Genomic DNA, 21,668 nt, shown 5'->3' on the forward strand with positions numbered 1-21,668 from the left:
TTTTTGCACAGACCCTCCTTTGGGCCTGTGGTTCAGAACAAAAGGTTGCCTTATTTTCTCTGTATTTTGTCCTTACCGTGGTATTAGGAGCACTTAACACTCAACGCCCCATTCTTGTGAGATGAAGGAATATATTTTGATCCAGGCCAGGGGTTTAGCTAAGGGAGGCTGTTGTCCTGCAGTGTTGGTTTATAACATGCCCAGAACAGGAAGACGTTAATGAGCTACTTGGACTAAATTATTTATTGGGGTAAAAGCTTTTTAAAGGTTGGTCTCTTGGCAGCCAGCTACTACAAACCAGCACAACTACCTTTCCAGAAAATTAGGAGAGATCTGCACTGGAACTTTTTGGAGTGTGTGTGTGTATGGCTTAAGCACTCACATGAAAGAGCTTTTAGAAATTTGTTGGATCCGCCCCAAGAAGCCAATGTTTGTGTAATGTGGAGTACATTTATCTCGCAAGGTTAGCAGCAGTTTAAATACAGCAGAAGCTATTGAACCCCTGTGTCGTCTAGCTGGGTAGGAGAACAGATGCTCTTTAAACTCCTGCAGGCAGAGAAGAGGTGATGTATGTAAAATCAGAGAGACTTGAAGCGGTGCCTATGTGAAACTTTGCTCATTGCATAAAGTATCCAGTCCTGGTATATTGTTTCTATACTTTTGGAAAACGTTTTTTCATGAAGGTGTCTCAGTTGCTTGCTGCACAAAAGAAGCCCATGTTGGGATCAAAGCCACACGTCTAGTGCGTTACTGGCTGCAGGGCTTCAGTAAACCTAGAGGCGCTTAAAGGGCAAATAACAGGCTTCTTCTCTCTGGAGCCATCCTTGGGTGGTGCGCATCAGTGCGTGTTTGTGGGACAGGGCCGGAGGCTGTTGCACCCATGACGGCATCTTCCAGCCATTGCTTGTTCCCATGAGAACAAGTATGACTCACTCATATCTCAAAAAGCACCAAAACAGGAAAACCAACAGCACCAGGTTTGCTCCAACTTTATGGAGCCGGGCATTTTTCTGACGCCTCTGGCCGTGCAAGACTTTTATGTCTTTACCACTCTCTTTAGCACTGGCAGCAATGCTTTTAACTGCATCTGGATGCTGAAATTTGACTGGTGTGAAGGGCTTGAGGCTTATGCTGGTGTGAACATTAGGAGTTTTGAGAACCAGAACAAAAAAAGCTGTTTAAATAGCTGTTCTCACTGTTGAAGAACACCTCCTCCCCTCACCCACCAATGGAGAGTGTGTCTGGAATGGAAAGTCTGATTCCCTGTGTTATTTATTTCATGTATTAATCACTTCCTATGAAGCATCTCAGTACAATACAATACAATACAATACAATACAATACAATACAATACAATACAAACATGTATAAAACAATTACAGATATAAAAACAATTTAAAATCCAGTGCAGAGACTGACTGAAATAAAAAAATTCCACTGAGGACGCCTTGCTGAAATCAAGAAGTCTTCAACCAGTGTTAAAAAGACGACAGAGATTGTGCCTGTTCGATATGTAACAGGAGAGCATTCCAAGGGGCAGGTGCTGCCACACTAAATGCCCAACTCAGATACCATGTGGAATGGACTTCCTGATAAGATAGCATCTGAAGGAGGCCCTCTTCTGCAGAGCATAGTGATTGCTTTAGTATATAATGGCTGAGACTGTCTTTTAGGTATCTTAGTCTCAAGTTGTATAGGGCTTTGCCACCGATTCCAGCACCTTGAACTTAGTCTGATAGCTAATTAAGAATTAAGGCAGCCTTTATATCATTATCATGCATCCAACACCTGAGTAATCTGTAATGGGTTTTTATGCTTTATAAACTGCTTAGAAGCAGTTTGGCATCATGTAGTATATCAATTACTTGATAAAAGTACATTTCTCTGCTTTTCAGCTGGATGTGGGCAGGCAGGGTATTTGCGACTTCCTGTAGCACCAGAAATAAGAGTTGCTAAGTTAACCATTTATAATGGAGAAAGGGCTAATTGCATTATTTTCAAGAATGTAGGAGGCTTGAGTATGCTATCTTAGAAGACAATTCTTTCCTATCTCAACCAGTTTCCTCTTTCCAACTTACTTAAGCTTGGAATGTATTTTGCCCTTGCGAGTCTGAATAAGAGAAGGCTGAATAATACGCTGCGTTCCTTTCATAGGTCTTTATCGAATGTCAACAGAGACCAAGCCTAGAGGTTTTATAGGGCTGGGGGAGAACTTCTGACAAGCAGATGTTGTTTGACTTACATTTCGCTAACACTAGATGTCTATAAATTTTAGATCTCCTTTCCTAAAATATATTGGCATTAGTTATCATAGCATAGTCAGATGAAATCACTGGAAGCCGTGAGAGCCGAACACTCTTTAAAATTTGGCATTTTCATCCATTTGCAATTTGCATTAATGGAGAGCAGTTCTCCGTTTTTATGTTTCTGGGTGTTTCAAACACCTCCTCTTCTTCCTGAAGCAGCATCCAGCCAGTCTGCTAAGTTTGACTTTCCATTATCTGGCTGTCATCTTATTGGGCACCCCTGTGAGTCTTGTGCTCTTGAAGTTGGTTGCCGCACCGCAGGACTCCAGCTCTAGACTTATTTCATGGATGTTTCAACATTCCATCAAATGCAGCGTGCCAAAAAAGAAAAGGGGGGGGGGATCCAAAGGGGAATCTGAATTTTATGGATCCTTTGAAGCAGAGTAGCAAAGGTTTAGTGCTTTTGCAGGACTCCGCTCCCTTGTTGACTTTTGAAAAATACATATGATCTTAGGACCAATGCAAAGATGTCATCTTTCCCAGTGAGTTATGTTGTTATTGATGTTCTAATGTCCAGGAAATGTTTGGGGTTGGTAGAAGATGAAAGACACTTGAGGACACTTGTGTTACCGATAGACATTTGCCCCTTGCATCGTTCTTTTACAGACTGAAAAAACTGGATACGGTTTTGCATTTAGGCTGTCGCTTCAGCTTTGTATGGTACGCTGGTCTAAAGAATTGCCAGCTGCTAGATTTTAGTATGATATATCAGGTTTCCTCTTGTCAAGTCATTCCAGTGGCAATACTGGAAGGCCAAGCACTCTCTATTAAGAGCTGCCTGGTACTTGTTTTCTTCTAAAAAACCAGTACTCCTGGGTATCGTTGAGTTATGAGCACTTGATATGTACGAGACCTTTAATTCAGTCTGGGGATAAATTGAGAATCCTGATGTTCTGTTGATGTTGCCTTGAGACAGGGACATGAGACGCTGAGCACATACTTGCTTGGTTGTTGGAATCATTCAGAATACTCAGGATTCCTTTGCCCAGCAAATGCTTATGATATTTGTCCAGCCTCTTCCCACTCCCCCATATTTATAGAGCTGTACAGGGTTCTTTATGCCAGATTTCCAGTGAAATGTTCTCATCAACTTTCCTAGTTCCCAGCTTGCCTTTTGCTTATGAAACATCTACTTTCTAGCTCCAAATAGCCTGTTGTGTACCCCATTGCTACAGACTAGTTTTCTGCCCCCTACCTACTTTCTCTGGCCCCAATATAACCCATTTATACACTTCGCTACTTTCTTATTTCTTCTTAAGAGGAAAGCAGAAAACTAGCCAATACCAGGATTGCCAGTTCAGCCGGCACTAGAATGGGGGCTATTTATTCCCCACATTTATTCTCAGTGCAACACCTCTCTCATGTGGAAGAGTGACCCTGGTGACTCATATTTCAGCTTGTCATTCCACATGCCTCTCCATCCTTCTCTGCAGTGCTACTGTCTACCGACCTGTATCACCTATCTGTACTTACACATTTAATTGTGCTGGGGATAGGTAGTTTCATCAGCCCAGAAGGTTTTCATGTAGTTGTGTCAAGGCACTGCGGACAGGATGGTGGTCCCAGACAGGCTGGACAATGTGTTGTACTTCTGCAGCTGGATTTTTTTTAATGTTTTGCAACACGTTGCATAGAAGTACAGAATGGTGTATGTTGATAAAGCTCCCAAAAAAGGTTTCGTTTAGTAGTTGCTGTGACTGTTCACTTAAGGAAACAATTTCTCGTATATTAAGCATAATTTGAGTCTCCTTTTCTATGGCTAAGGACCCCTGCCCACTCTCCTGCATGTGTGCTATTAGGTAGCCCAATCCCTGCTAAAACTCCAGGCTATCTGGGAGTCAGAGACTGAAACCACATTGCTATTTCCAGGGCTTCCTCAATCACGGGCAGGTGCTTTTTGGCTTGTCAAATCGGTTGCAACCATTCTCAGCCAGGTATCAAGCAGCCCTGTCACTTCTTGCTGGGGTCTGTGAAAACTTATCCCAGCTGAAGCAGCAGGGTGGCAGAAGCATTCTGTTTCCAGTCCAAAGGTGTAGCTGAGGTTTATGTGTGTGCATTTTAATTCAGGATAAGGTACATATAGCAAGCTTAAGACTCTAGGAATGTAATCCTTTGCATGTCTACTCAAAGTCCCGCTGATTCAATAGGGCTTCCCCCACAAATAAGTCTGTATGGGGTTGTAGCCTCAATCACTTACATATTGGGAGTATTTGGGAGCCCAACAAAGTCCCAGTGTTAGGTCATCTGTAATCCTGATTACCCCATTTTTGCCTTTCATCACCATAGAGTGCTTCAGCTGTGACACATGCAATTCATTAGGAAAGTAAATAAAACCGGAAGTATCACAATGCCAACCCATTAGTTTGCACGATGCGTAATTTTAGCTTACGAAATGCATTGTTGCAGAATGATGTGATGGCAACTCACTGGGCTTTTAAACATTTGTTAGACAAATTCATGGATTATAGTAAAAAATAATAATTATGGCATAAAAACTGAAAGGAGACCCATCCTGCCCGCAGACTTGCAATTTAGTATAATTCAAGTCCAACTGTAGGTCCGAAATGGGGTCTCTTCACAGCTGTGAGCCACGTTAGCTGAACGACATCTCTGCTTACCAGATGCTGGAGACAGTGAAGTGGCTGCAACCATATTATGTTGCTTGTGAGCCACCAAAGCCATTTAGCTGTTGCGGCTGGAAATCTGGACCTTGATATGACCCAGCAAGGCAGGTTCTCCCCCCCCCCTTTCCTGCAGCCATAGATCAAAGCCCCAGCACTGTTGCTGTCCTCTAATCTCTAAATCTTAATTATTTTTTCATATAAAGGGTTACCTCCTGACAGTGTGCTTTCATAGAGCATTTCTCTTTCCTGCCCCCACCAATAGCTTTGACAGTAACACTCCTGCATTTAAGAGCTTGCCAAGGGCCTTAGTCATAGATGCATCCTTGACGTTCAGAGATTTCTTGCCTCGGCTTGTTGGGTAGAGGAAATTCTCTTGTAGCAGCTGCTTGCTGCTGTCATTTACTCCTTTCCCAGATATGCTAGTGGCCACGTATTGGCAATCTTTGTAATATTGAAAAAATTGACCGGCTCAGCATACACATTTTGGTTATGAGCGATCAGTTATAAGGACTGTATCTTCAGAACAATCCACGCATTTGTACAATGCTGGATCTTGAAATAATACACTTAAACCCCACACAAGTTCTTGCTTTGTCTGTATTTGTTCTTTCCACTGTACTACTGTTCTACTTCAATTGAAGTAGCAGATGTGAGGCACCAAGATAGTGTCAAACGGTACCTGTACCTTGAAGCATTCCATCCCGCTGCTTTTGCCTATTCGCTTCTCGCTTAAAGATTCTGCAAGAGGCAAAAATATCCCGTCGGCAATAGAGAGAAGTGTTGCAGACCAACTGCTGAATTTGTACCAGAGCTCTTCCTCAAGAGAGGGGTTAAAATAGGACGTTTCTCCTTGCTAAAGTATTCAGGTGCGGTTGGAAAGCCTTGGGTAAGAACTAAATGCCCCCACTTCCTTATCTTGCAAAAGCAAATCAAGGGTAGATGTTAGAGCCCCTATATGAGGGTACTATCTCTGGTGGCAAATAGCTCTCTTTGGAAACCAGGTCTATAGCACCCTGCACATTTCATTCCATCAGTCCCTAAATAAATATTTGCAAGGAAGGTATTGTTTCCCTCACTGTCTCCCAACCGAAGTTTGTTAAGGCCTATAAAAAAAGTAAATTGCTAATACAGTAGCTTGTGTGTGTGTAGCGAGGGTCATGATTCCCTACCCCCCCTTTTTTTCTTCTTCTTCTTTTTTTGAGGGACAGGATTTACAAATACCACTTGCAGTGGAGAAGATAGAAGGTTCTGCTTTATCGATAGGGGATGCCATTCAGATTTTAGTAACTGGACTTTTTTAAAAAAAAATGTAAAAAGTGTTTTTCATTTAAATCCCTGGAGGGAAATATGAAAGTCAACAGGTGCTGGGGAAAAATGTCTCTGCATATTAGAACTTAATTGGATTTGAAGATGCGTTCCAGGTGGGCTAATTATATGGGTGGTATAGCAGGTTGTTTCTTGCACGGGCAGATCTACAAGTTGGTTTCATTGGATTTGATCTTGCTCTTTGCAGCCTTTTCAAGATTAAGGGCAGCCTCATAGAACAGCTGCTCATGTTCTGCTGGCTGAATGCTGCAATGCAGAGCTAGAAGTATGGGAAGTGTCCCTAGAAGAGGCATAGGACCCCTTTCCTCCCTTTACACCCTGCCCCCCAAAAGGGAAGAGGCACGGGATGAAATCCTGTGGAGCACAATGAGTATTGACTGCTCCTGTAGAGAAGCGCAAGATTCCCCAAATAAATGCTGTGAAGACATGCCCATAAAAAACGAAATGGGCTTTTAAGCTAGTAAATTCCATCAGAAAAATTCCATCCTCCTCCCATATCTCCTGCTAGAGCTCAAGATATCTAAAGGTTCAAGCCCCTGGGCTTGCTGCCGAAGATATTACAACACCAAACAGTCTGTCTTATTTGAGAAATGAAAAGTATCTGTGAGTTTTCCCTCTATAATCAGCATTTCTTTAAAAGAATGCCTACAGGCTTATCATGTTTTGGGCAGGTGTCTGATTGGAAATGCCATGGATTTTCCTACAGTGAGAGAGGTCAGTGATAATTAATAATATGCTGCGTGTTTCCACTTTATATATAACAGCTGCTTTTTTTCCATGAATCTTTCTAGTCATCTTTACACACAAACTGGGTTAATGGAACTTGGCATGTTCATTGTTGCTTGTTCTTTGGAATTTTTAATTTTGAGAAGCGTTACCACCTCCCCCCATTTGGGAACGTGGTGAAAATTCATCAAAGAGCACCCTACGTTTTCATATCAGTAAAGTTGAGGAACAAACCTTGGTGAATCTAGGAGAGGGTTTTCCAATTGCCCAAAAATTGTTGATCTGAAATGGATTTGTATCGCAATTTGCATGAGGTACAGAGAAACTTCCCTAAGACCCTCATGCTCCATGACAGCAGGGAAACAGTCTTCCTGGACAGAGCTATCTCACCCCCAAGGGGCTTCATCTAGCAACTTCTCTGCCTCTCTGGGTCAGCTACCTTGGTCCCAAAGGAATGAGCTCACACCAAGCACACACCCACAACTTCTGTTCAGCAGGCAGATAAGCATAAATGTGACATTTTGTGTAATAGACTAGGTAGCCCCCAGCCCCGATCTGCTGCCTTTATTAAGTAAGCTTACTTGGGAGGTTGGGATTTGTTAGAAAAAAATATTGGCAGGGGTAGTAGTCTGCCCTTGGCTCCATGCCAAACTCAACTACTTAGCTCACTTGTTACCTTGGCTTGGCAATGGGGCTGAGATGATGCTCACCTCTTGCTCATGGAACCCCTTGGTTACCTGCAGAGCGAAAAATGGCTTTTCATACATGCATAGCACAGTGTGCTCCTGGCCACCTCTTTTGTTGAATATCAGAAATGTTCTGTTCAAAAATTGAATATAGTGGTACCTTGGTACCCGAACGACTTGGCTCCTGAATGCCACAAACCCAGAAGTGAGTGTTCTGGTTTGTGAACGTTTTCCAGAAGCCGAACGTCCAACGCAGCTTCCGTTTGAGTGCAGGAACCTCCTGCAGCCAACCAGAAGCCGCACCTTGGTTTTTGAACAGTTTCAGGTGTTGAACGGACTTCTGGAACGGGTTAAGTTCACTGTACATAGAAATTCAGTGTGATCTGGATTTTTCTTAGTTCTCTGTGTAAGAAGGCAACAGTCTTAAATAAGAAAAAGATGAAAATTTGAACCTGTAGCTTTCAGAATTGTAGTGATGACCGAAGCACTTGTCTGCATCTTGGAAGTATTGATTAGCAGTGCTCATCAGAAATGTCAATCTTAGTACTTTGTCTCCTTTCTGACTGCTTGCAATGGAGGTGGGTGGGTGGGTGTGTATTCTGTTTCTACACCCTCCCTCAATCTTCCTGGCAATAAATCAAACATGGAGATTGACAGCTGTGTCCGAGTACTTGTCCTTGGGATCTGCCTCATAGTCACATTTTGCTTTTGGAAGCTTAGCAAATGTAAACTTTTATGTAAGGTCTCTGATTGGAAATTACAAATGTATAATTTATATAGGTCTGAGTGAATGATTTATATCCTGTTAAGTGGTGATTTAGGTGGAAAATACAACCCCCACTTGCAGAATCTTTAATGAAAAGTGTCTGTTCTTACGAATTTATTTCTGAAGCAGTGTTTGAGCTCGGTGTGTTTGACATAAATCAGGTCTAATTGTCAGTTTGTGATTAATGAACATATGCTAGTCATCTTCCCCCCACCCCATAATTGAACTTGTGTTCAATTCATCAGACAGAGCGCAACAGGTTTAGGCTTTGTCAGTTTGTGTGTCTTTTGTAGCCCCTGATTTCAGAGAGGATGGCTCGGGGCTTCTCCTTTTTTTGAAACTGCAGAGGGATGGGAAAATGAGACTTTATTTGAAGGCTAAGGTTTTTGGATTCAACAGGGCAGCTTGTCAAAATGTCAGTTGGATTGGCGAAGTCTTGGAATGCAAAGGCAACACAGTCCAGGCTGATCTGCTAGACCAGGGTTTCCCCAATTTGGGTCTCCAGCTGGTTTTGGACTACAATTCCCATCATCCCTGACCACTGGTCCTGGGCGTAAAATCTATACAGGTGTGGGAGGATTCCCATGTTCTATTTAAAATATGTGACCAACAGTACAATCTCTTCTACAGTGCAATGTGGAACAAGTCCTGAAAGGTCAGTTTGTATATGAGAACCAGAAGCTCTCTTCCTTGCTCCCCCAACCTACCCCCCCCCCTTTTTAAAGAGCCTTCAAAAATTGCTGCCTCGTTAACACTAATAACCGTTTCAGTTAACCTAGTTCACATAGAGATTTCTCCCTGCTATATTGCACAAAGGATAGCTGAGGGATGCGGGGAGCACTTAGTTTGCCTGAGCAGTACAATTGTCCAAATCTAGGATGGAATAATTGTGCTAGATGGGACATCTGTGTAACTCCATGAGGGGGTGAATTGGGAGGTCCTGTTAAATCAGGCTTGGCATCACACCTACTTTTTTTGTTGGTAGTAAGGCAACTTTTAAGGGACGTGGGTGGCACTGTGGGTAAAACCTCAGTGCCTAGGACTTGCCGATCGTATGGTCGGCGGTTCGAATCCCCACGGCGGGGTAAGCTCCTGTCTTTCGGTCCCAGCTGCTGGCCACCTAGCAGTTCGAAAGCACTCTTAAGTGCAAGTAGATAAATAGGTACTGCTTTATAGCGGGAAGGTAAACGGCGTTTCCGTGTGCTGCGCTGGTGCTGGCTCGCCAGAGCAGCTTCGTCACGCTGGCCACGTGACCCGGAAGTATCTCCGGACAGCGCTGGCTCCTGGCCTCTTAAGCGAGATGGGCGCGCAACCCTAGAGTTGGACACGACTGGCCCATACGGGCAGGGGTACCTTTACCTTTAAGGCAACTTTAATTGTTCTAGAATTAAGTTATTTCATATTACTGCAAAACTGTTAACCTTACTTGGTTAGACATGCATTTGCTGCAGGGGTGAGTGGCTTCTGTCTTTCATAGTCTACACTGAAAAACAAAGAAAAAAAGCCACAGCCTTGAATTCCCACGTTCCACTTGATATGTGTGTAAATTTCTAAAGCAAGTGTGTGTATTTGGGATCTCCGTAATAGTTAAGGTGTAATCGATCTTCAATATATAGTCATGTTTAAGAATATAAGTTGTTTCTTACTGGACCAGATCAAGATTCAGTTATGCAGCTTTCTTTGCAAGAATCCAGTTAACCAGATTGCTGTGATCCACTGAGAATTAGCCAGTAGTCCACATGCAGCACACCAACCCCTGATCTATATTTCTCCTTAGCAATTTTGCATTGATCATTCAATCTAACTAGTAGACTTCTATTGTTTCAGGATATAGACAAGTTTGGCAACGAGATTACTCAGCTAGCTCGTCCACTCCCTGTGGAGTACCTAATCATAGATGTAAGTATCCGCTACACTTTTCTTTTCTTTTTCTTTTGCAGAGGGAAATAAAAATGGGCTAACCTCACCCCAACACTGAAGTTGAAATTTTTCACTTTGTTCCTTTCTTTAGCCGCCCTGCCTTTGTTAGGAAGCTAAATGTTAGCAAGCAGCTCGTAAGTCAACGCGGTTTTATTTTGGACTAGTGGTGATGTGAAACTTCAGAAAAGCTTTTAGCCTCCTTGTTAGGTGCTGCTTGGAGCACCTCGCTGCTCTTGCAAAATGACATTTATCCATTAGATGAGTAGAAACTGTCACCCCCCCACAGAGATGCTGGTGATTACATCACCAGGAGCTTGTTAGCTGGTGTCGGTTGTACCTTTCACTGGAGTGATTAAGCAGTCTGCTGCTTATAGTGAAGGAGCCAGACATGGTTTGACTGTCTGGCTGGAAAATGGGTGGTTTTCTGATGTGCAGTAAGGATATGTGTGCATGGTATCAAGGAGCAATAAATGGCCACGGAGCTTGGATTTAGCGTTAAAATGATGGGAGGAAACTATTCTACCAGATGGGAGCATGTAGTAGTACAGTGATGATTCATCAGCAGACGATATGATAGTACAGGCACTGGTATGATTCACTGCAGCAGCATGTAATATAGGCTGGAAACTTGAACATGGTCCTCCTCCTTGTCCATGTATTTACATAGCTGCTCAAGCGTTGGGATACGGGCATTTAATGCCTGATTCATGCCACAGTGATGGCCATTGTGTTGAGCCTGCAAACTTTGTATTCCAATTGACAGCCCAGAAACATATTTATTACCCCAGCAGCAAAGGCATCTCTCTGTGTGTGTTTGGACTACCTGGGGTATAATTAAGATGAAAGGAGATTGACAGAACATGTACTTAGGAGGCGTCTGAAAAAAGAGACGAAACCGAATTTCTGAAGCCTCTCTTTACGGTTCTGCTTTTTTGTTATTCTCTAATGACTTGAGCTATTTCTGCAACTTTGGTTTCGGTTGCAAATTTTGCCGATCCCTGATTGAAAAGTCCTTTATCGGTAAGGCTCCATAGAATTGCAGTTGGGATATGCTAGCTCTTCATTTTCAGATATAACAGCTTGTAATATTAGTCCGCCTTGGGCAACGAGTGGGAGAGCAAGCAAGCATGGTCTCCTCCCTGCTGGATCAAAAAATCACAGCCACCTCACATTAGCAAAGTTTACAAGCCCTCCAGAAGATGATGTGATTTTATTATTTAAAAAATGCAGTTTCAGGAAGGGCATTGATAGTTTGAACTGCTGAAGACTTCAGCCCAGTATTCCTTCCTATTCTGTATCAGAAGATGGACCCACTCTAGAACAGCCAATTCAAGCTTGCATGTTCCTGAATCAGCCGTGCTTTTTGAAAATGAATTCCTTGTTGCACTCTGCTTGTTTAGCCATGCATGCTGAAGTATCTCCTTGGGAAATAAGGTGGGCGTTAGATTGAGGCCTAAGCATGGAACCCAACGCAAGAAATAAGGCAGTCATCATCTCAACCTTTTTTTCTTTTTTTAAATTTAAGATTACTACTACGTTCCCCAAAGATCCAGTTTACACATTTTCTATTTCTCAAAATCCATTCCCTATTGAGAATCGTGATGTTCTGGGAGAAACTCAGGTATGTGCAAATCATATTTGGGGTGGGTGCCAGGGTGGGAAGGGGGGCGGCTTTAAACAATTTAACTGACTTTAATGTTTAAAGATCATAGGATGTTGTGCAGAAAAACAACAACAACAATGGTTGGCTGCAGATGCTAAGTAGTCTAAAACGCTCCCATTTGCAGTTGGTTATTGTGCTGAATTTGTGTGTGGGAGTAGCAGTTCTGTGAGGAGAAATTGCACGTAATCACATAAACTGTACTCTTAACTGTGAAGTATGTACATCAGAAGTCAGAACATGGCTTGCGTAGATGATTGTAAGAGAAACATTCCTGCACAGTTCCTCATTTTTTCCCTTAGAAACAGAAATGTTGCATTTTGCATCCCAGTAATAGGTCTCCCCAATGCACACAAGTATTTGTAGGTGTATGCCCCTTCAGCTATCCTCTTGCCTACTACTGCTTGGGCAAAAGGTCCCCTGCAGTATATGGCAGAAGGAAAAGCATGAACACTGTGAAGAAAGAGCTGGGCTTGGGAGAGACAACACCCTAATCTGCCTTGCCCTTTCTGTTCCTGCTGCGGACACAATTTGAGCTTGTGTCTGTGGAACTGCTGGGTCTAGAAACAAATAAGACTAGCTCAGCTTTTCATTCTAGTTATCTTGGCGACTCCTGTCAGCCAGCAAGGTCCACATATAAGTAAGTAAGTACATTTTTATTTATACCCCGCCCTCCTCAGCAAAGACCGGGCTCAAGGCAGCTAACATCACATATCAAATACATTAAAACACAATCAAACAATTAATTAATATACAGCTTAAAAATTAGAATCAGGATACAATTAAATGACTGCCCATGAATAATAATAATAATAATAATAATAATAATAATAATAATAATAATTTATTATTTATACCCCAGCCATATGGCTGAGTTTCCACAGCCACTCTTACAGCCATAGGGGTCGGGAACCTCAAGTATTCATCAGGGCCAGCTATCCATGTTGGTCCCACATGAGCCGATAAAAGGACCAAAGAGGTAACTTACATGGTCCCATAGAGGGGGGGGGTCAAACTGGTCCCAGACAGAAGGCCAGGTGGAACAACTCCATCTTGCAGGCCCTGCGGAAAGATGTCAAGTCCTGCAGGGCCCTGGTCTCCTGCGATAGAGTTTTCCATCAGGCTGGGGCCAAAGCTGAAAAGGCCTTGGCCCTGGTTGAGGCCAGTTTAACCTCCTTGAGGCCCGGGACCTCCAAGATATTATTATTTGCGAACGCTAAGGTCCTCCGCGGGGCATACCAGGAGAGGCGGTCCCGTAAGTACAGCCTTGTGCATGGAACGTCCTTAGTTTAAGCCTCTGGTTAGAAACAGTGAATGCAAGTGAAAAGTAGTGTGTCTGTCCCTAGTTGCCCTTGGTGGCTATTTCAAGTAGCTAATGGCAGATGCTTTTGAAGAATACTGAGTAAGATCAAGAATGGTCTAAACTTTCTCTGGTGCTCCGTCCATTCATTGTTGTTTTTCTGACTGTTTTCATATCAGGGAGAGAACAAATAGCTTAGTACAGAAAGGAATTGCAGGTATATTCTGGTTGGGTTGGGGATATTACAGAACTTGGTATCTTTCCCCCAATGCACTTGTTTGACTTGCTAGGACAGTATCGGCCATTTATTCACTCCTCTTGTTGAGAGATCTGGTGTCATTTCACATGAGGCTTGACAACCATATGTCAGGAGTGCTCTGATGGTGTTTCCTGCTTGGCAGGGGGTTGGACTCGATGGCCCTTGTGGTCTCTTCCAACTCTATGATTCTATGATCCCCTTATTCCTACATCTGAATAAAAATAATTGCTCTCTTGATTTGAGAATGTGTCCTGGTAGAGCTTCATTGACCAGAGTGATTAATCTGACAGGTTTTTATTACTATCATTGTTATTTGTTTGCAACTTTTTTAATGGAAAAAACTCTTGAGTGACTTAACGTGATACGATGCAACAGTTAAAAACAATTAAAATTGGAAAATGTAAAACAATGTATCATATTAGATAGGGGTAGATAGCACAGGCACCGGCCATTTTAGGCGCATTCAGTGCACGCGCAGCCATGCACACAAGCATCACCACAACCTGAAAATGGTCAGAAAAGGAGGCAGGGCAGAGTGGGCTGGCATGCGCTCCGTTGCCGCGTTTGGAGGTCAGGAACGCACACTCCTCCCCACGCAAAACAGTCATTCCCTGTAGTGCTGCCTATACCCACCAATCCTAAGAACACTGAAATGTTTATCCTCTTTACAATTTCTACAGGACTTCCACAGTCTGGCAACTTACTTGTCCCAGAACACATCCTCAGTGTTCCTCGACATTATCTCTGATTTCCATCTGCTCCTCTTCTTGGTCACCAACGAAGTGATGCCTTTAAGGGTATGTAATGAGAAGGAAGTTAATTCTGGTGAACGGTGTGAGTTCTTGCAAAGAGAGTTCTGTATATTTAAGGGGATGGGCACCTCTGGACTCCACACAGTGTACCTTGCTTGCTTGCTTGCAGAAAGCTACATGCTTCTCTTTACATTCGCCTTCAGGTAGTTTGGCAAAGCATCTTTTCTCAGACACCACAGGCTGCCCTATCTCTTGAAGTGCCTCTTCAAGGTTGGTGTCAAAGATGCTCGTGGGATTTAAGTGCAGCAGTCTCAGCTTGGCCTTTGTGTTGTTTGTATTGGTATGTTCTTGGACAAGACAAGAGCCAACTTGGATGTTACACTGACAACTGGAAGCACTTCATTTAATTTCTCTGAATCAGAAATTCCTGCAGTAAACCATTGCATGATCAGTTGCCCAGTCTTACCAAGGTCAGCAACTTCCTGTGTTTGCGTCTCCTCCCATGCCTCCGCCCTCTTTTTATTGGCTGGGCAGCTGGCAAATATAACATCTGGAATGCTCTTCATCCCCCCCCCAAAAAAGTAAACACCAAAAGGGGGGGGGGTGACCAAGCCCTGTGCCATGTATGGAGAACTGCAATGATTCAGCATTTGCAGAACAGCTGGGTCTACCAGTAGGCAACTGGAGAGCAGGACCAGTCAGATATGCTTTGTGTTAGATAACAAGACAAAAACACTGAACAATGTATTTACTCCCTTATTATTACTATTTTTTTAAAAAAACAAAAACCTGAATACTTACATTTAGTGCCAAAAAGGTGGGGCAAGTGTGGTGACAAGATAGGCATGTAGCCCATAAAAAGGGGGAGGTACTTCACATTTTCACTGCATTTTGTCTTTTGGGGTTATTTGCCAGTTTCTGAATTGGGCTGATGTATATTAGTGAGAGACATGTACAGTATGTGCACTCAGAAGTCTTAAGTCTGCACCTTTGAAGTGGCCTCTAGCACCCTCTGCTGTTCGGAGCACAAGATGTCCCCCTTCAGCTAAGTCATCTTCATACAGCCATGCAAGTTTGCCGACAAACGAATGCATGAAAGAATGCAGCTGTACTGCAACCCACCATTCAAACTCACTGCTGCCACCGCCACTGCGGTCTGGTTCTTCTGGGTGCTGTCCTGGCTGGTTGAAGGAGTTCACACTGGCAGTTCCTTTCTCCCAAATACAGCACCGTACCATGCAGGGTTGTGTTCGATGTGTGTGCGATTCATCTTCTTGTTTTATAGCATGAGTAGGCAAACTAAGGCCTGGGGGCTAGATCCAGCCCAGCTGCCTTCTAAGTCTGGCCCGCGGATGGTCCGTGAATCAGTGTGTTTTTACATGAGTAGAATGTGTCCTTTTATTTAAAATGCATCTCTGGGTTATTTGTGGGGTATAGGAATCTGTTCATTTATTTTTTTCAAAATATAGTCCGCCCCCCCCCCCACAAGGTCTGAGGGACAGTGGACCCGACCACCTGCTGAAAAAGTTTGCTGACCCCTGTTTTATAGGGTTGCTGGCCCTTTAAGCTGGAAGGGAGGTAGAGAGCACGCCTGAGATGGCACTGGGATGCTGTTAGATTGTTGGAAACTGAAGTGTGTCTTTACTGCCAGTCAACACAAGCTTTTCTGCTTGCCTGATGAGACAATCAGCCATATCTCCCCCAGCCCCATGTGCTTCTTCTGGGACTCTTCCAACCCTCCCCCAGAACCAGTTTGGGTGTATGGGGAAAGGGCGGGGAGCCCCACTGTGATATTGGTGGTCTTTGTGGGGATGTTCGCTGGCAAGACTACTTAGCTGTGTCTGGCCCTACAGATGTGTTATTTGAAAGGATGCCTTATTGTTAAATAAGCAGTCATGTTACCACTACGGCTAGTGGATTTGGGGAGGTGGGGGCAGCTCTGGAGAAAAGAAATTCTTCCTGAACAGCCCCACGTATCCTTGAGGTAAATGGGATTAGCTGTGACCTGACCCATCATCTCTCTTCCAGGATAGCATCAGCTTGTTGCTGGAGGCAGTCAGGACTCGGAATGAAGAGCTTGCACAGACTTGGAAGAAATCTGAGCAATGGGCCACCATTGAACAGCTTTGCAGTATGTCATGTCTTTTCCCTTTGATACTAGGATTTGGTCACCTCTGCAGAGATGCTGGAGAGCTTTGGTTTTATCTGTTATCAGATCACCCAGGGTTGTGATTTGGTGTCTGAGTTCCCTCAGTCACTTGGGGGCGGGGGGGGGGAGAGATCTCAGTAAGAAGGAAGGGGCTTGAGCAAGGATAGCAGTCTCCCTGGCCAAAGAAAAGAAATATTTGTGAAACAGTCTGCGGGCAAGCGTGTAATCCTTGTGGATAAACAACTCTGTGAACTTGATCTAGTGCAGGAGAGCAAATAAAGTCTCTCACAAATAATACTATGAGGGGATTCAAAGCTGTACAGACCTTGCAGAGGAGGAGAAAATATAGTTGGCATATAGTAAAGGTAAAGGGACCCCTGACCATTAGGTCCAGTCGTGGCCGACTCTGGGGTTGTGGCGCTCATCTTGCTTTATTGGCCAAGGGAGCCGGCGTACAGCTTCCGGGTCATGTGGCCAGCATGACTAAGCTGCTTCTGGTGAACCAGAGCAGCACACGGAAACACCGTTTACCTTCCCACCGGAGCGGTACCTATTTATCTACTTGCACTTTGATGTGCTTTTGAACTGCTTAGATTGGCAGGAGCAGGGACTGAGCAACGGGAGCTCACCCTGTTGCGGGGATTCGAACCGCCGACCTTCTGATCAGCAAGTCCTAGGCTCTGTGGTTTAACCCACAGCACCACCCGCGTCCAGTTGGCATATAGCTCTGCACAAACTAGAGAAAGCTACCCTTTTCTGTAATGTTCAGCTGAAAATTCCCCCACTTTGTCAGAGCTTTCCTAACCCCCCTCCTGATTCTTGTTGTGTGTTTTTTAATCCCTTTTTCTAGGCACAGTTGGAGTTCAGCTTCCAGGACTCCAAGAATACGGTGCCATGGGTGGTTCGACACATGCCACAACCTCCGCCATGTGGGCCTGCCAGCACTGCACCTTCATGAACCAGCCGGGCACAGATCACTGCGAGATGTGCAGCCTCCCACGTAGCTAGGCCCCCTCTCGGCTTAGCATTCGGGGCGGCCCTTACAGACCAACTGGCGGAAATACAGAGGCAAACCCTTAGCCAGGCGGGGGACTGTTCTTCCTCCTGGGATGACGCACCCTGAGGGTCAGGGCAGGTGGGGGAGGGGCGGGGAGCGACCCACATCGTGGGCACTCGGTGCCATCCAGCAGGTGACAGCTTGCCGGTGGAACTGGATGTTTTAGGGGAGGGATATGGCACAGCCCCTCTGCCCGGCGCTGCTGCCTTGTCTTTTCTTTGCTCTCAGTATTGTAGAAAGCCAGCCAGTGGTCATGTTTCCCTGGAGCTGCTGTCGCGCAACCCCGTGGGCACATGGCAGTGTGGTCATGCTGCGCCCGCCCCCGCCCCCCCAATCAGCTTGCATGCCACAAGCTTCCCCCAGCCTTAAGCCAGTCACAGTGAGGCAAGGCAGTTGTGTTGAAGGGGCCAATTGGGTCCCCAGGCTAGCTTGCCTAATGTTGCTCCCTTGACATGCTTTTTGCATTTAGCCCCAGAATCGCTGGGTCCCTGGTGCCTGCGTCACTTTGGTCCAGCCTCTAATTAGAGCTTCCAAATTGAGTGGCCTGCACTGGCAGAACATACAGTTGCTTTGTAGCCCCCCGGGCTAAGTCCCAGACCGACTATCTCGGCTAGAGAGGAAGAGGAGGAGAGAACACACTTCTCAACTTGGTAGGGTGTCTACAGTCGTCCAGCCCAGCTGCAATGGCCACAGATTTAAAGAGCTCTATCAAAACAGCTGTCTCCTGGTGCTTCTCAGCTAGAGCTAGGTAACAGGGCCGTTCTTGCCCAAATCGGGCAGTGGGGACCAGCTGGCTTCCCGAACTGGAAGCGGGTCGCAATTTGGCAGCATCATCCTCGCTGTTTCAGGGTTGGGCAGGCAGTTCGCGAGCAGTTTGCTTGCCCCAGATTTCCATATGCTGTCATCCCTTTGCATTTAAAGCCAATTCCTGGTCTTTGTAGCTGTGAGCAGGCAAACCTCGCAAGTACCTTTCCTCGTGCCTGTTAGCGACTTAAATAGCATCCCAGCAGGGAAAGCTAAATGGAACGTTTGTCGGCATCTTGAAAGGAGCTTTGTCTTGCTGCAGCGCGATCCAGGCAAATTGCAGCCGAGGCGCTGGAAATTCTCCTGCCTCCAGAACACTTACCTGCCTCCTCTTCCCATAACCACATTTTTAGCAGTGCCCTCGAGCTCCTCATGTCTTTTGATGTGTGAGCTCCTCCATTGCCATACAGAGATGTGCTTTCATTGTCCAAAAATTCCCAGCACCTCTGCCAGCAGTGTTAGGGCACATTTGGTTCCTCTTGCACAGCAGTATTTCTGCACCTAACTAGCCTGTTCATCCCCCAGGCAACTCCCATCAGTTTTATAGCAGAGAAGCAATGCCATCCATTGGGTTATGGGGACAGAGGGCATCCCGTAATTTTTATCTTGTTAGATGCCCACCCCAGCAAAATGTGCCTCCACCCCAGCTACCAGTTTTCTTTATGGGCCTGTAGGCCTGGCTCCCAGACAGCTGCCATGAGCGACGCAGTCTCTGCCTTTCCATGGCTGGAAATACCTAGGGCTTTGTCCGTCAGGTGTTTGAACCAACACTTCACCTAGCCCTTGTTATTGCTGACAGGATGTGCAGCTCTCTTCTTTCCTGGGTTTGTGTTTTGACTAGATTCCTTGAGCTCACCGGGCTGTAGCTACTCTTGCTATTCCTTTTCATTCTATGGGTTGCAGAGGTGTGTGTTTGGTTTGGACTGGAGTTGACTGAATAACAGCCCTGCAAATAAAAAAATATATTAAAAGCGTCTGAAATGGAAGCCTCCTGGTCTGTTCTTTTGCCCGCCTTGTCCTCTTGTGTTTGCTTCTCTTCCCATCCGTTTTGAACTTGTGCAGCTCTTGGATTAACAGAGCTTTCCCCAGACAAAGCTTTGAATATTCTTCAGGGCAGTGCCCCAGTGAGAATCTTTTTGATCCGAGCTCCCCACTTCAAACCTTGTAGTCCTTGCCTGCCGTAAATGCTTGCTAAGGACTTTGGCAACTGCAGGAGGGGAGCAAAACGTGGCATTTCAGCAGCCCTTCTGCTGAAGATGGTGAAGCTTTGTCTAGAGAAAAACAGTACAGTAGTGCCTTGGTTGTCGAACTTAACCCATTCTGGAAGGCCGTTCCGAGAGTCTGTTTGACTCCCAAAATGGTTTGAAAACCAAGGTGTTGCTTCCAATTGGCTACAGGAGCTTCCTGCACTCGATCAGAAGCCGTGTTGGACGCTCGGCTTCCGAAAAACATTTGCAAACCAGAACACTCACTTCCGGGTTTGCGGCATTTGGGAGCTGATTTGTTCGGGAGCCAAGCTGTTTGACAACCAAGGTACCACTTTACTAGGCAAAGCTTTAGTATCTCATCTCAGAGCTCTACCAAGCAAAGCATACAGTTGTCACTTAGGTGTTTATAGTGTAGCTTTAGATCAGCCTCTCTCAACCTGTGGGTCCCCAGAAGTTGTTGAACTATAACTCCCATCACCCCTAGCTAGCAAGGCCACAGCTCAGGGATGATGGGAGTTGTAGTCCAACAACATCTGGGGACCCACAGGTTGAGAACCGCTGCTTTAGATGAAGAGCTCACTTGAGTAGTCTAGGAGGGGGAAGCTTAGAAGGATCTTGCTAAAATTGCTTCGCAAGCCAGTCTCCCTTGTTTTGGCTTTGTTTCTGCCCATACAACAAAGTGGCAGCAAAACATTTTAAATTGTAAAAGGGATTGTTTTATTGTAAAACACTCAATATTCCTCGGACTTGCAACTTAGAATTTGTTAAGCTTCCTGAACCTTACATGCATCCTGCCCAACATCAGTTGTCCTGGCTACAGCAGAAGCAGGTGAAATGAGTGAGTCACTTCTTCCAATGTACAGTTTTGTTAATTGGCTTCAAGGAACAATGGGCTTGCAGGATTCTTGGGTTTTCAACTCTCATTTGACCATGGTTTTTTAGGAGTCAGACTTTTAATTTCAAATGTTTACAAGGGGAGGTAGTGAGTTTGGGATGAAAGTTGGAGTGGGCTAATTCGGTACTGGCAGTGAGCTGCTTTAATGCTTATTTTTCAGAGAATGGATTCTAAAGAGCTGGATTTCTGACTATTCAAAGCATACGCAATGGAAATAAGAGTGACCAACACACACACACACACACACACACACACTAGTAGGGATCCCCTGCAGCCTCCAGCATGGACAATTGCACATCCAATTTGTTCACAACTTGCCAAGTGGCAACTTGCTATAATTCTGAAAAATTGCACTAGCAAAGGGGTGTAAGGTTAGGTCCAGCTTGTGAAATCCTTTATAAGATAATATGGACTTGGAAGGTGCTCAATATGAAGCTGAAAGAGAATTGTATAGGCAGACATGGGTTTTCTGGATTTCTATGAAGTGTCCCAACACTTGAACCCTTCACCCAAAGCTCATTAGCTTTCGAAAATTGCCTTCCTTGTACACATGTCAACTGGCTTTGAAGAAAACTTCCCTGTTTGCATACATGCAGTAAATCCCCCTCCAGCAAAATACTGGATTCCTGCTTTTGCCCTGGGCAGTTTGCAGTGCCAGCTTTCTAGGAAAATCGTGACCTGGCCCTGTCCAGATTTTAGGTTCTTAGATGGGAAAGGGTCTTAATGCTGGGCAGAGCCCTAGCAATAAACAATGTTGCTGCCCTCAAACGCTGTCACTTGGCAGAAAAGGAAATGACACAGAAATGAGCCGGCAATTTCTATCCCGTAAAGAAGACCAGCATCCAAGATGACAGCTGAATTTTGGAATGTCCACCAAAGCATTGACTTGAGAGTTAATGGATTCTTGGAGCTGGAGAGAACTTGAGACAGGTAGAAAAGCCACATATTAGTGAGCATATGCACTTCCACTCCACAGCTCCTGTGAAGACCCATCATACCCTAAGTGAAAGAGATGAAGTTTAAGGGAAAGGTCAGAGCCTCTTCTGATGAATATTTCACTCCATCCAAAAGAAAGCAAGTTCTGGGAGGGGTTTTCTTCTTCTTGTAGCCCTTAGCAGAAGAGCAGGGAGCCTGTGGTCCTCCCAAATGTTACAAGGCTCCAGCTCCCATCATCCTTGATCATGCTGATGGATGTTGGGAATCCAAAGACCATATGTTCCCTGCCTCTGC

At 44.9% G+C, this 21,668-nt stretch overlaps 1 protein-coding gene across 1 annotated transcript in view; it reads left to right on the top strand.

Moving 5' to 3' along the window:
* NPLOC4 (NPL4 homolog, ubiquitin recognition factor) overlaps positions 1–19,316 on the top strand; it is a 51,858-nt gene extending 32,542 nt beyond the window's left edge. The window contains exons 13-17 of the mRNA XM_081849700.1: positions 10,262–10,333; positions 11,880–11,975; positions 14,254–14,370; positions 16,354–16,456; positions 17,325–19,316. Coding sequence (XP_081705826.1) covers positions 10,262–10,333; positions 11,880–11,975; positions 14,254–14,370; positions 16,354–16,456; positions 17,325–17,482 — 546 coding nt within the window. The 3' untranslated portion in view covers positions 17,483–19,316. The remainder of the gene's footprint in view (positions 1–10,261; positions 10,334–11,879; positions 11,976–14,253; positions 14,371–16,353; positions 16,457–17,324) is intronic.
* Positions 19,317–21,668: the final 2,352 nt, after the last annotated feature.

This window comes from Podarcis erhardii, assembly GCF_964252035.2.
Source record: "Podarcis erhardii genome assembly, chromosome: 2".
In the NCBI taxonomy this organism is placed as follows: Eukaryota; Metazoa; Chordata; class Lepidosauria; order Squamata; family Lacertidae; genus Podarcis; species Podarcis erhardii.